The sequence below is a fragment of the Anopheles nili genome, chromosome 2 (assembly GCF_943737925.1).
Source record: "Anopheles nili chromosome 2, idAnoNiliSN_F5_01, whole genome shotgun sequence".
NCBI classification, from domain to species: domain Eukaryota; kingdom Metazoa; phylum Arthropoda; class Insecta; order Diptera; family Culicidae; genus Anopheles; species Anopheles nili.
Window position 1 is genome coordinate 73479204 of NC_071291.1, and position 15657 is coordinate 73494860.

General features: G+C 49.4%; 2 protein-coding genes across 2 annotated transcripts in view; both read left to right on the plus strand.

The window, feature by feature from the left end:
• Nucleotides 1–320: 320 nt before the first annotated feature.
• LOC128730143 (zinc finger protein 883-like) lies at nt 321–2163 on the plus strand. Its single transcript, XM_053823175.1, has 2 exons — nt 321–455; nt 520–2163. The coding sequence occupies exons 1-2, from the start codon at nt 321–323 to the stop codon at nt 2161–2163; spliced, it is 1779 nt and encodes a 592-aa protein (XP_053679150.1).
• An 8798-nt stretch (nt 2164–10961) lies between these two features.
• Nucleotides 10962–15657, plus strand: part of LOC128731240 (protein commissureless 2 homolog) — a 39550-nt gene continuing 34854 nt past the window's right edge. The window contains exon 1 of the mRNA XM_053824345.1: nt 10962–11424. Within this exon, the coding sequence (XP_053680320.1) occupies nt 10962–11424 (463 nt within the window). The remainder of the gene's footprint in view (nt 11425–15657) is intronic.

The window sequence follows — 15657 nt, forward strand, 5'->3', positions numbered from 1 at the left end:
CGTTTACAATGCACGCTTCAATCTTTGAAATTTAACCGTGGGGTTTTGACAAATGATCCGCTTTTTTGTAATAACCAATATTTTTTAAGTTTATAATATAATCATATTACGTTTATCACATGCATAAATGCATAAATGAATCATAAAATAAAAGATATTTAGTTCAATTACGCTGTATAAATGAAGTGCGGGCTGACAAGAATTGAATCCTGAAATCTATCCGTTTGAAGTCGTCCTGTTGTCCTTGGCACATCAGTAAACATAAACAAATGTACTGAAAACGGCCGGTAAAGTGTTAAATGTACTAAACGGTAACGAAAATGTTGCTTTATAATGCCAAAGTGTGCCGTTTGTGCTGTGACGTGAACGAAAACGGTCTTCCTCTGAAGGGGCTCAACCATAACAGTGGCGAATGCGAAATCAGCAAGCTTATCAACCAGTATCTCCCCGTGAAGGTAGGTTAAGTAGTTGCATTTGCATCAAACACTTATGCTAACGCGCTATTTCCGCTTCACACAGGTTAATGACGATGGTATCCTGCCACGTTGGATCTGCCCAGGATGTCATATTCAATTGGAGTCGACAGCACAATTTTTCGAAAGAATATTTAAAGGACAGGAACAGCTCGTTGCATTGAAGCAACAGCAAGAGGTGTTAGGCGGCTCAATATACGATTCTTCGAATCAGACAAACTTGCACGACTTTTGTGAGGAATCTAATCATACCATCTTTGATGATCAGATTGAAATAGAGCCATCGCTAGTGCAGAATTTGGAAGATTTACCCAAACCGAACGGCAGCGCTCCTATGTTGGTTAAGCAGGATACCATTGCTAAAGACGGGAAATGTGACAAAAAAGACTTGATTGTACAATCCGAAGAAATCAAATCGAGTGGTCGTATTATTGGGTTTGTACACCACAATCGCAGTAAAACAGATATGGGCAATCTAGTGTTAGTGGATAATGAGGACGGAACGCACCAACTTGGAGCAGTATTCATGTGCGATATATGCAGTGAAACATTCGCGCAAGAAACTCGTTACTTAAAGCATCGTAAAACACACAGAATGCTGTTCGAATGTTCCAACTGCTTAGTAAGGTTTAGTTCCGATGGGAAGCTGGTAATGCATCAGCAGGAAACACTGCACGTGGGCAAAGGAATCATAGAAGGCCTGCTACTGACGGAGAACAACAAAAATGAGCGAAAAAGCCACGGCACAAAGCTATCGACAGAAGCTCCCAATACCACGCAACGCGATGGTAAAGAAGATACGAATTTATATGCTTGCGATAGCTGTGATAGCACCTTCACGCAGCTGAGCCACGTGCTCAACCATGAGGAGTCGGCCCACGCTCACGAAAATCTCTCTTTCATTTGTATCGAGTGCGGCAAAGCGTTCAAACAGAAGAATCTGCTTCATCGGCATCAATATACACACGTAGAGGAACGGCCACATCAGTGCGACGTTTGCGAGGCAGCCTTTAAAACTCGTTCTACACTTTTGAAGCACGCAAGAATTCATGCAACCGACAAAAAGCGCTACCAATGTACGATGTGCAGTCAACAATTCGCCTACAAAACCAGCCTACACCAGCACGTAAACTGGCACAATGGAGTTAAACCGTTCGCTTGTGATCAATGCTCGAAGCGATTCTCCCAGCGAGGCAACCTGAAAGAGCACCAACGTGTGCATTCTGGTGACAAGCCGTTCGAGTGTCACATATGTGAGGCATGGTTTTCAACGAGCTCGCAGCACCGGCAACACGTCCAGCGTCATGATAATGTTCGCACTCACGCGTGTGATCTTTGTGATAAGAAATTTTCCTCGTCGGAAAATTTTAAGGCGCATCTGCGCCGGCATCGAAATGAAAAACCGTTTGCCTGCGAGAATTGCCCGCGCACATTCGTCGAACGGTCGGCGCTCAAGAAACACGTGCGAGCGCATACCCAAGAGAAACCGTATAGCTGCAAGCGCTGTAAGAAGGCGTTCTCCGATTGCTCGAATCTCACGCGGCACGTTTCCAATGTTCACGACAAGAGGTCAAATTCAAAACCCGATCGAGAGGAAACCTATCCGGCAGAGATACCTAACGATTTGCACGTCGTAATCAATGATACAACCTTGTTTGATATCGACGTAGACTCCGTTATCGCTAGCTGAACCATCGTCATGGATATGCTCACGTTGGAGGTGCCTGTTTGTGGCGACCGAAAAAATCGCATTCACTAAAAGGTAGGAAAAGTACTTTTTCTTGTCAATTTTTCTGGTATTCATATTAGTGTTAAATGCGATAGTAGTTAGTAGGTCAACGTTTTGGGTGTCACAAGCTAAAAGCCAGCTAGGTTTTAAGGGTTGCCTTATTTGAGGGATAATAAACGATCCAAATGTAACTTTTTGCCAACTAAACTCTACCGAGAGTGGGAGATTTCATCAGCAATTGGATACTGTCGTAAATCACGCTACACTTTTAGCAGCCCACCTACCCAGCGTACGGATAATGGCATAGCGCCATCGCTTGGCCATATCGTTACGCACCGCCCACCACACCGAGGGACAATCTGAACCCGGTCACATCGTTTAGGATGCTAGACGATGGCGGTTATTGGAAAGAATTTCTCATTATGTAAATTCTTCCCATTTGGGCAGGATTCGTAGAAATGTTCTCAACCGAACCGGTTAGAGAAGCAGTGAGGCATGACCTGCTCCTGGTGATGCTGTCTGTAATCTGACCCAGGAGCTATCTTCCGTCCTTTCGGTTCCGTCTCCTACACGAAGCGAGCATCAAAACGTGTATGGTTTTCGGTGAAACCAGCTCATTATCCGTTTTTCGCCCATCGTAATCATCATTCACACCCGCATTCTATGAGGAGAATGTACGTGTACGCGTAAATCCATTGCTAAAAAGGCTCATATTTCCGTAGCTTTATTTAATTCTCTCGTTTAAGTACGATCCTTAAGATATGATTAGCTCATTAGAGTATTTTGCTTCGCTATTCTCGCTACTCAGGATACGAATGAGCGTAAAAGCAAACATGTAGTTGTACAATGCTACAATGCTTCATTAAATATTACTTCGAAACGAATGATGTAAAATGTGTCACTGTGGCGCATGTTCGATATCACTGTGCGGCACTACTTATGTTAGGTGAAATTTAGATTTATTCCAGCACCGAGCACTCTTCTACGTCCAATAATCACGTGGAACCCTTACCGTGGGTCCTTCGCTCGGTAGGCAAATGATTTCAGGCTCAGCAGCGTCGTTCTCCTCATCCACACACTGTGCACACTGCGGACAGGAGCGTCATAAATTACGCTCGCCTCTTGGCTCGTCCTTCGCACACACTCCAGGAACTCGATGGGACGGCAATAGTTTTGGCAGACATCATCATGCTCTGCCCGGCTTCCGGTCCCCGGTGAGCAGTCCAATGCAACCCGTGCTATGTACGCATCAATACAAACAACCGAGACTCGGATGGCAAGCGCTCGAGCCTCGGCGAAGGATGCTGGGCTTTTGCGAGTTAATGTAGCGTGGTAGTACGAGCAGTCTAGTGGAGGCTTAAATCACTCCTCCGCACTCGATTAGAGCCCCAGAGCCCTGTGTCAGGCGCGGCCCATCTTCGTTCGAACCGCATGTAACACGCCCCACAGGGCGGTAGTAGTACTTTCCTCACGAGCACTCGGTTGCACTGGGCGTGCGAGATCTCTACTCATAGCTAGTTGCTTGCGTGTAATCAGAAGGACAGCTCAGTTGGACGGAAGGAACACGAGTCTCCCGTGGGTGTACGGTGCCGAATGGGGTCTGCACAAAAACTGCTTTCCTCCGAACACGGTTCGCACGGTGGGGTTTTTGCGAAGGTTAGCAGTTGTGAGTGCGTTCTTCCATTGCTACCGTCGTTGGGTTGTTTGCCAACCTCCCGAACTCCCGGACCGCCCGGACCGTCCCGGGTATCGAGCTGGTGGGGCACTTCCTCGTTTATTTGCATACTGATTTAGTGCTGAATGTACTAAATGCTTCATCAGTGATTTCATTCTCAAACTCGACGCCAGCTCACACCTCTTGCCTTTTATTCCGGTGCTCCCGGTCCCGGACGGCGGATGGTGTGAAGTCGTCACGCGCAGCGTGGTTACCATCCTCATGCCTTCCAAATGGAGCTGAAAATGTGCAATTCCAACCGGCACGGGGATGGATATGTTTGAATGATTGCTAAGATTAAACTCTTTCGCCAAGCGTCCCATTATCACTCACTCGATTTCTCATCCGACCGGTACTGGCGCCTGGCTGGCGCTCCAAATGCGTCAACCATTGTTCTGCCCTCCTCTGGATGTGGGTAAGGTTGAATTGTGTGTGAGATTTACGATGGCACGATAATGATTGGCATTTCATGCTTGATTTAGGATGCGATGTGAAGAAGTCGGAAGGTGAGATGTGCCGGAGCGTGATTGAGTTTTAGGATGCTTTCATCGCTCGATTCGTCTTTTGCAGCCGTAATTTTATTGCAGGAAAGTCGTCCCCTTTTTATGAGAAAGGAATGGTGTTGGAGTGAAAAAAATGGCTTTAAATTTTATCATGAACTCCGGCAGGAATTCGTCTGAAAACGTACAGCTGAGAGACAGACAGCTTTCCCTCAGATATGCATGTGAAATAATACGTTGCGGTGACATCCTCAAGTGCGCGCTTTGAAGTTTACGCCCCAGCCGTTGTCCTTTGATGTCCTTTCGCTCCCTGGGCTCCCCGGTTTGGTTCTCTGTTTGCCCAAACCAACCGCTCGGACAATGAGGGAGTTAATGAACAAAAGTGGAGGATGTAGTTTTTGGTCAAAAAGTTTTACCCACAATAAAACAACACGAGCCTCACAATTGGCCAGGAGTGCAGCCTGCCCGTTGCGTGCGTCATTGATTGGATGCTGTCCAAACCGACCAGATCCAGCCGGAGAGACCACCAAGGTGCTTCCCGGTGGACTTCAGATGCACTTCAAAGGATGCGATGCGTTTGATGTTTAGTGTCCCGGGTCCTGGACACCCGTCGCTAGAGTTACACAACCGGTGACCAATTGGCAGGCCATCCAGCCTGGTTTCGGATATCGCTTCTCTGCCACCCACGCGCCGTTGGTTTGTTTTAGTCTCCTGGAGCGATGTGCCATCGAGGCGGCTATTTACCGACGCGATTACCGATGCTTTCCAGGCGATCGTACGCTACCGTTGCAAGGACCTTTTCACGGCACAGAAATGGAAGCTGCACCATATGTGGTGTTGTGTTGTGCTCGGTTCGGTAAACACGGAGTAAACGCTGCGTTTGTCCTTTTTATTCCCTCACCCGTGTCAGCTGATACATCTCGAATCGAAACCGAAATCGATCGAAAGAGAGATTGCGATTGCAGCGTACAAGAAACGGACCTTCTGGGAGTGCGACACAAAGGAAAGGAAAGGACTGAAGGATCGAAGGACCTCAGCAGTGCAGCATCGTGTCGTTGCGAAACTAATCTAGCGTTGTGTGGTGCAGGGACACGTCCTTTCGAGCGATGGTTTTATATATTTTTTTCCTTCCACAAAACGCTGCTACCTGGCCCCGGAACTGGGTGATGAAAATGAGACCGTTCGCTTTTGTCCGCCACACTGCCACTTAGCGTCCATAAAAAGCCATGAAAAGAAGGCTTCTTTTTTCCCGAGGATTTGGATTGAAAAGGAATTTCGGTGGAAACATTAGAGCCCCGTTGTGCACTTTTGAAAATCGCAGCAATTATCCCGAAAGCCACGGCAGCATTTTGGCGTCGTTCGGCGTCGTCCCATCTTTTTTGGTTCATCCTTGCCATCCTCGCCGTGCGTCGGTGTGCTTCATTCAGGGTCCTGCGAGTACCGAAAAAGGCCAACCATCTGGTTGGTGGCGGAGCACAGGAAAAGCCACAACCTTCGCAGCTCGAAAGCGAGGGCCCGGTCAGGTATCGAGCAAAAGGACTCTCGCATTTGTCAAACGGCATAGAAGTGGGCATCCATATTGTCGGCAAATTAAATCAAATTAAAGGCACATACACATCGTACGCATCGCACACCGGATTGCTAACGGCGGTCCTTTTTGCTGTGGAACGCTGGGGATGGGACGGAACGTGTCCTATTTCGGAGCACCCACACGTTGCACGCACCCTCTCGGTTGGCAGTTTAAACTGATCGCACGCAAGGACCCTTTTCTACTGGTTCTGGCGGGTATTCGCTACGGAAGGATAATAAGCTTGCCAGCAGGGTATGTCTCGGACACGGACACGTCCTGGGAGGGTGAAACGGTTCGAGCGGAAGTAGGTTTTGTGTAAAGTTCGTGACTTTACTGCCCCGGTGCATCACCAGCCACCCCGGGGAAGCGTGTGCGCGTGCATTTGATGCACCCATTTGTTTTCGATTCTATTCGAATGCAATAAATTATTCAATTAGCTAATAGTCCGTGTGCAGCCACGCACCCTCGATCACCGCGCGCTTATCGCGAACGGTTTAATCCGATTGGAATCCACAGCATGCCGTTCGGCTATACGTGTGTGCATCGCTGGCTTCAGCTACCCTTTTGTGCCGGGAAAAGCCGCACGTTTATCAACTGAGCTGGGGATGATGGGTGTAGATTTCCATCCACAAGTGGCCACCGGAACTGGGCTCAAAATTTGAAACAACTCCCAACGCCCTATTCAATGACAATGACGCACTTCCCTGGCCGCTGGTTTATCGGTCATCTTCGAGGGTTCGCCACGTGCCTGAGGTTTGCTGGCGGCTCTAGCGGTTGCCTAAGGTGGATCATCTCGTTTATTGACTTCCTCGGGTGGTACTGCACTTTCCGCACTTCCATCACCACCGTGACCTACACCAAGGGCAGCAATCGAAATGCGATAAGACACGCGACAAGCGAACGAACGCCCGCCCTTCAAATTATCGAATTTACGGTTAATTTTATTCCCATCCAATCATTATTAGCCGTTGGAACGATATGTTGCCGTTGTTGCTGTGAGCACTGGCGTATGTCGATAAATAATTCCCATATTGTGCACGGTGCACGTTGTACAACGTTTTAAAAGCCTTTTTTTGGGGAGCTTGGCACGAAAATGAACTCCAGCCACGTGACACGCAAAATCCGAACATTCGTACATTGAGCGCGCGTGTGGTTCCGACTGGCGGGTGGTTGTTTATTTCCGTTTTATTGCGCTGGCGTGAGGACTTTTGAATGTAATCCCCAGCCCAGGCATCTGGCAGGCCGGAAGCGCAACGGTGGACCACATCTGATATCGCTCCGTGTATTTTCCCGCCGCGGTTGGGAAGGAGAGTGATCGGGGTGGATCGTGTTTTAACGGGTGTGTTGTTAATTTGTTCGGCATGTTTCGTGTGTTTGACGCCACCGGGAGCAGATCCAAAAAGCGCTGTAATTCGCTGCCAATTATCACTGCTGTGCTGCCGAGCAGATCGTTGTGCTGTCCGTTGCTAGGCCATAATCCGGTCGGAGGCGCTTTTATGCGTGTCTGGGCGAAAGCGACGCACAACATAAAAAGACACACAAAAAAAAACCAACAAACGCATGGGAAAAACACTTTACGAGCAGCTCCCCAAAGCTGCGGGAAATGATGGAGCAATAAATGGATGCACCCCGTCAGGGTGGGGGTAGCTCATGATAAACACTTGTTTTATCGCACTATATACACACACACACACACACACACACACACACTCACTATGTGTCTTGGGAGCATAGCTTAGGGCGCATAGAGGTCCGGAAAACGGTCGACGAGAAGAAAAACAAAATTTCGGGCCCAAATCGACGATCAAGGGCCAGAATAAATGTTTGCATAAGTGAGGTTAGGGGCCGGAACGTTCGTCCCGTCGATGCTCCGGTGCTTAGTTGCCTTTCTTGGGCTGGTAAAGGGCCGTTTGCTGGATGGCGTCTGACATGACAGATGATGATGATGAAACACGCCAATTTCGGGCAGATGAAAGTGTCGAAAGGTGCTTATGAGCTTTATCTTGTTGGCTCGTGTGCACACGACAGCCAATCCTCCCTTGGGGTGACTGGAACCGGCACGGCCGTTTTGTGGAGGAGGTTTTTGCTCCGACCTGATGACCGCCGTCGGTGTACGGCAAGAAGCCGTCGCCTAGGGCAAGCGAGATAAGCTCCTCGTAGACACGCTCGGTCGCAGCTAACCTGCCGTCGTTGGTCGTCTGTCCCGGCGGAGCAGAACTCATTGTGAGTCATCTTAACGAACGAGATCAACCTGCCGGAGGTCAGTAACTACGGTGACAGTGGGTGCTGTTATCTTTATCTGATGCTGTGACAACACGCCACGCAAGGATGAATAACCGGCCATGTGTACGGTCGGGACCAGTGAGTGTTATTCCACCTTCGTTTCGCAACTATTTGCGGTGTGCTAAGGTTTGCCCGTCCGGTTCTGAATCACTCGGTCCACAATCCTGCAATTGCATAATCTCTTGCCCACTTTGCGCATGAAGTGAGTAAAAAGTGAGACAAGCAACCAACGGATCCAAAGTGGCACAGGATTCTTTCCTTTTTTGTGTCTTACCTGCACCTGGAAAGCTTGGTGTTTTTCATTGAATCGTGGATGGAAAAGGTGGATCTTCTGCGAAAAAGGATAATGGAACGATTTTAAACAAATGCTCATCGATGATGCAGGATCGGTGTGTGGGATATTCAATTACCATAATCAAAAATGCACAGTAAATCACGCCCCTGGGCCAGGTGTGGAAAACAATGGCGCTACGTTGATGACGCTGATGATGATGATGATTATGATAATGGCAGTTGTTGCCGGGAGCAGCAACACGAACCACGGTGACGTTTATTCCGGCAAAAATAGCACGATTTATCAGAATCACCTGTGTGTAATTACATCAACTATAAGCGCCGCTGGGACATGGCCCGGGCGTGAGCGTGTACGCGCGGACACGGAAAAGTCGTATTTCCTCGTTACTCTCGTCGGGTTTTTTTTTCTCCTTCTATTTTTGTTTTTTGTTTTGCTTGCTGCTATTCCACTTCCGTTCCGCTTGCTCACTTATCTCGCTGTCATTTTTGCGTCCCGGTCCGTGTCACCGAGATGGGAATTACTCATTTCACGATCGTTGGGTGGTGCAAAGGAAAAACCCGGCTGGAGAGGGGGGGGGGGGGGGGGGCGGAGGGATTTGCCTCCGTGATCGTGTTGCAATGTTTCCTCTACCGCTCTACTGCTCCTGTGGGTCTGCGTACTTATGACAAGGGCGCAAGAGATGATGAAAAAAAATGTGCCCCTTATCCGCAGGACATGTGCACTCCGTAAATGGATTGATCCTTCGTTAATCTCCCTTCGTTAGACGTTGGATTCGTTGTGCAAGGAGCAGAAAGGACGAGCGGGTGCTGTGTGCGTGTGTGTCGAAATGCGATATAAACAGTCCCTTTAGTACAACGAATAAAGTCCTTGAAGGCGTGAAGGCGGTGCGAATGAGATGGTAGCAGGCATGAATGAAATTCTTGAGGTCGAGTGAGATAGCGGCGCTTTGTTTACTCCAGTTTGCCGGTACGTGAACGTGAAGCCCTTTACGTACACACCGATGTGGCCCTTGTCATATGGCAAAAGGGCCCTATCGCTCGCGTCTAAACGGTCGAATGCTGTTTAGATGGAGAAATTGAATGGCGGGTAAATAAGGCCCTGGTGTGATTCGTTAATCCTAACATTTTTTAACTATTTCTGTTCATAAATAAGCCGTAAACTTATTGATCGACGTGTAAAAGAAAAGTACAATGTTACAAATGAATAAAAAACGGATAGCAACGTCTTTTGTTCAAAATAATCCCCATGAAACGAAAACCCTTTTATCGTTTTATCACTTTCGACTGCATATTTTATAACCTATACTTACGGTATACGGTTCACTTATATACATATTTTCCTCAGCTCATTATCCTAGCATGTGCCCTTTTCTCGTGTAAACTGCATTCAGTTGCATCACCGCCCGTGTAGATGCACAAGCGAACTGTGGAACTGTGCGCATGTGTGCGTACGAGCCCTTGGTTCTAGCCGGATTTCGAACCTGCCGAGCCGTGGACGGAAGAGAACGGATCTTTTAGTACAAGCGAAACCTTCGAATCGAACGGACGGGCGCACTTTCGTCCTCTGCTCGTCAGCAACCTCGCGTGAGGAGAGAGACCGTACGAAAGTGAAGCAAAAACCGTAACATAAACGCGTGCTTATCAGCCTCCGTCGTTGTGCAGTTTGTGCGTGTAGCAAATTTCGCGCTCTCGATTTTTACAACTTTCGTCCTTTTTTTACCCACATTCGTGCAACGCCGCAACCGGTGGGGAGTCATCATTTTGTTTGTCGGTTTGTCGGCCCCGGTAGTTGATAGTGACGGAATCCTGCGGAGTGTGAAATACGATTTCGCCACACCGTAAGCCCGCGTAGATCCGGTGCCATCGTTGGCTTGAGCTTTTGTTCTGCCTTGTGTGTTTGCCCCGTTCACCGTGCTGGTTGCTTACACGACGGAAAAGTGTCTTCTTTTTAAAAACAAAGCCAAACCGATCCGCGCTCATCTGTCCGTGTCGTTGCCCGTTTGGGACTAATTTTATCGCTCGCGAGCAAACCGAAGGATAAGGCCAAAACCGGCGGGGACGCCCGAATCTGGCAAGATAAAGGCGATCGGAGAGAAAAATTGCGATAGTGTGTCACTCATTGTGCAGGATTCGGGATAGGATCGTGGGTGCGTGCGTGTGGGTACGAATGTCCTGGTGGTGCCTAATCAATCCGTCAATGCGTGAGCAGTTGGATTGACAGGAGCGAATTTTTCGGATGATCACAATCACACCGTAGACGTGACGAAAGCACGCAACGGCGCGTAAAAGTGCTCGAGTGGAAAGTGTAGTGAAAGAAGGGAAAGAAGAAGCAAACGAAAAAGCTTTAACGATACGATAGAAGCTCCGACAGCAGTGTTGGTGCGGGTGCGTAGCGAAAATGATCGAAAACTTCGAGTCCAAGATAACCTTCGAAATACCGACAAATCTCGACTTTGACAAGCTGATCCGGGGCAACAATTACACGCTGTTCTGGCAGAACCTGCACCAGCAGCACCAGAGTGCGGCCCGGCTTGCCGGAGGCGCCACATTCGGTGGAATGGCCGATGCCGGTGGGTTTGGTGGGCTCAGTGGTTCATCCGGAACGTCCAGCCTGTTTGGAGGCATCGATTACAGCAATGGTAGTAGCGATTATGGTCTGCTGAACAGCCTGCAATCATTCGCGAACCGTGGCCGAGATGGGCTTGGTGGAGCCGGTTCCGAACAGCTGCTCGATCCGACGTACGAGCGCTTCATCGGTGACGTATGGGTTGGCATCGTGCTGACGCTCATGATCCTGTCGTCGATCTTCTGCATGTGCTCCTGCTTTCTGTACCACAAGTTCCGGCAGTGGCAACGCAACGGTAAGTTCTGAGAACCTCTAGAACCTCCGGGCAATAAATTAGCTCCATCGGCCGTTGGGTCGGTATCACGGAATGAACTTTTGCCCTCTCCTGTGACACCGAACCAGTCACGGGCGGTCCTTATCGCGGGTGGCACATTCGGCCTTCTTTCGCGGTTGTGTAGGCGATGGCGACGATTTCACTTCGGAGAACGAAAAGTTTCAGCATTTTATCTACAAAACTCGGAGTCTCCCGCTATCTAACAGACCAAGCGGTGGACGAAATGTGTGTTGCTTATTTTATTGCACGTTTGTGTGCATGTGTGCATGTTTGGAAGGACTTTTTTTTAGTGTACAATTTTCGCAACTTCTGCAGCCTCGGAGTTGTGTCTCTCAATTTGTAGGCTAGAGCAGTTCCGCAAGCGGCTGGAATGTTGATTGGAATAGTATTATGAGTCACGGGGTGCTCGCCCCGACAGAGCGGCTTCCGGAAAACAAATCCGAAAGCGCACGATAAGAAGACGAACTTTCGCTTACTATGCGATGGAAGGGTTCTAAATTTGTCGACCCGTGTGTCGAGGTGAGAGGGAGGTGGCTTAAGATAAAGTCCCAGGATAACTACAATTTGCTCCGGCAGACGCGCTCGCCGTCCGTTCTATAACGTGCACTTTCTATATTGAGTAGCGAAAAGTTGTTCTTACGGGCTCGCCGGATCTGCTCTGCTCCGAATGCCGTCCCATATGCCGGAAGAGTGGCTTATCAAATTTTACCCGTGAGAGCAAAAGGATTCGGAACACATCCCAGGAAAGAAGCCGTAAGCGAGACTGTATCCTGCCAGATGAACGAAACAAATGGCGGTTTGGATTGCTAGAATAACCAGGCAGAAGAAGGAAAAAACATACACACATGGCGAAAGCTCCAAAAAGCCGCTCCCACGCCGAAAGAGCAACACCCCAAAAGAGCACACACGAACTGATTGACATTAATTTAAGATAAACTCCGACGGCTCCTATCGCCGCGGGGAGTTTTTCCGTGTGGCACTGTGTAGAGGGTGCCACCGGAACCACCCCAAACTGAGCTCCACAGCTTCGGGCAGGGTGTTTCGAGGATGTGCTTTACTCGATTACTGTGGTGCCTGGCTTCTAGCCACAGCTTCCCGTTTTTGCATTTCCCGATCATGATCTTTTTTTAGTGAGTGTGTGTGTTTTGGTAGCCACGACGTGCCCGTGTCCCGATGAATCCCTCAGAGATGTTTGGAGCTTTCGAAGGGAACAGCGAGGGCTGTGGGTACATTGAATTTATTTTCCGCTCGAACAGGTTAAGGGATCCCCATCGGAAAAGGGTGCACAGGGGCGAACGCAAGGCTCCATAAATATTCCTTATATGCCCTCCGCCGATCGGGATCGGAATCGCAGGGAACGAATTGAGGGTGAACAACCGCAGCCGCAGGGACACACAGACAGGTCGCTCAATTATGCATTCGCATCGCATACCCGCGGCTGTGATGGCCAGAAACTGCGAGACGACGTTGTGCGAATGTGCGTTCCCAAGTTGGAGGTTCTTGTTTTGCTCGACTGTGGCCGTTGTACCGCGAATCCGCGAACCCCCCCGGATCCCATCCCGGCCAGCGCTGGAGTTGGTTGGGAAAATTTTATTGATGAAATTTATCCCCACGTTCGATTCGGAATTCGGTTACCCGTGCACGGTGCTCGCGGTCACATTCGTGTGCGTCACTTCCGTAAGCCTGGCGCGCGAGCACGCACGTGGAAAAACAGCACCCAACCAACCTGTTACCGGTTCAGCGAGCGCCGGTTATCCTTGACGCGCGGGTGATTTGTGTTTTTATCCGCCATTTGCGTCCGTCAGTCGTGCGATAACGGCACACACACGCGCATCGTACCGCGTGTGTCCGAAAGCTAATCGGTTCCCGTTTGCCTTCACTTTTGGACCCACCCCGATCATTGTCGTCTGCGGTCGATCAGCCTTGATCGTGCTCGTACGTGTGTACGTGTGTGTTAGCAGGGTTATCCGGGGACGGGGCAAACGTTAGCCTGGTGAACCGAGCCCCGGACACGTAACGCCGTTAGGACCACGTTTCGTACCATAAATACTAATCGAATGTGTCAATTACCTTCCGTTGGGCGGAACCGCATACCGCGTTACTGTGGCATCGGTCGAACGGACGAGCTTATCGGTCCACCGGGGGCTTTCGCTGTCAGATGTTTCTAGACGCCATCGCCACGTGCACGTTCGCGCGAAATGAAGATTGATCTGGGTCTGTTTTTGTGTGGGGAAGCTAGCTTTTCGTCCCGGCTCCATGATGTTTGGCGTTTTTTTTTTCACACTTTTCCGGTTGTTTGTGCTTTCGCTTGTTTGAGTATCTTTCCCCCGTTTGACAGCGCACGCGGTCGTACGTGAGCGTCCGTGAGTGCGCCATTAGTAGCAGACACGGGAGACCATTCGAACGAACACGCGGCACTGTCTTGGCGTTTAAGCCATCATCGGAAGCAGCAGCAGGAGCAGCCTGAACCAGCCGGAATGGGGCGGAAAACAACCGAGCTTAAGAGCTCCCGAATGACTCATCTCGAAATCGGGCACTTGCCACGGCCGGCCATTACCGGTTCCATCACTCATTATTACCAGAGCCTGCCTTTTGGTTCCTTCCCAGCTGGACCATTTGGAGTCGGTGTCCGGCGTGAAGACAATCCAATAACTCCCATCGTGCCTTTGTGTCCACCGGTGACAACCAAGTGCCGCGAAGGATCCTACAAACACGAGGTCCTTGCCGGGTTCGTGTCTTAGTATTTTTTTCCTCACTATCTCTCTCTCTCTCTCTCTCTCTCTCGCTTGATGTCGACGCCCAATTTCCCAGCCGGTCGGTCCTACCTTCTTTTAATCCTTTTATCTTCTCGAGCCCATTCCCGAGCCCATTCCACGGTCGGGCGACTAGTTTTGTCCTTTCGTACCGGTTTTTATCCTCCCTGCTGCTCCTCGGCACGGAGATTGCGCTGCCTTTCTGCACCGGAATGGTAATTGGAACTAATGGATTCCGTTCTATTTGGATTAGTTTTTTTTTGTTTTCGTCCCGGGATTATACGTTCTCGTCGACGTCTATGTCTTGTGTTCCGTATTTTGAGCATTTTTTTTTATCATACCTACCCATCCTTCCGGCAGTTAGCTGTCAAGGTAAAAATGCTTCTCTTCGTGCTACGATGATCGCGTTGTTTTCATCTTTCCCATCCAGCTTTTCTCTGTTTGCCTTTTGAAGGTTCCACCGTTGGCTTACGCAGGGTGAGATGTAATAAAATGTAACAAAATGTTATGCCCCGTCTAATGGAAGCAAATTGATGTGTCTCTTTCGCGGTGAGAAAGACACTCAGTTGGGCAGTGTGAGCTCGGTGGTAAACGAGAAATGAAATCTTAATTTCCCAACCGCCGTGATTGCGGGATTAAACTCTGGTGCTAGCCTAGAAACAGGGTCGAGCAGCGATGGTCGAGAGGGCGCTATCGCTTGTGGCTCTCGGGAAACCGTAGGTCAGTTTATCAGCACAGTTGCGATTAAAACTGCACTCCGTTTTGACCATTTGTGGGCACGCTTGCTAGCAGCAGGCCAGATTGCAACCTGCAATCCACGCGATGTTTGATCGTTTGGAAATACCCAATTCCGACCAAATGCCCAAATAAACTTGCGTCAGCGCGACACGAAGCGGACTGCGGGTCAATATTTGTGGCCCTTTTCCAGGCGTTCCGGCCACTTCCTTCCACCCTTGACCTTTTTCCCCGTTGTTCCGTGGTGCATAATACAACGTTCGACATATGTTGGCTACGATTCGATCAGCTGGCCGGGTTTGGGTGTAACCTTCTCTGCACGTGCCCAAAAACCAAAGGTGGAAAGCCTTTTCTGCATCCTTCTCGCTCGCACGCCTATTCTCTTCTCGTTACGACAATGACCGTGAATAATGGCAATTAGAAACAAAGCATAGGTGGATGGGTGGTTGGCTGGGAGGGTTTCCTGCGGGGAATGCCATTAGCAAGCAATCGGACATCAACAACAAACGGCACCCAGCGAGAACGTCACGGGAGACAGGGAAAAGGACGTAAGGCAACAACGAAATAAAAAAAAATACACCTAAACGAGAGCAGAACACAGGAAGTAGGTCATTAATCATTGGCTGCACTAACCTACCTCAACAGGCAGGAACCGGCAAGCGCCAGCGACCAGCACATTTTAGTTCTGGCATGCTTTTTACTTTTC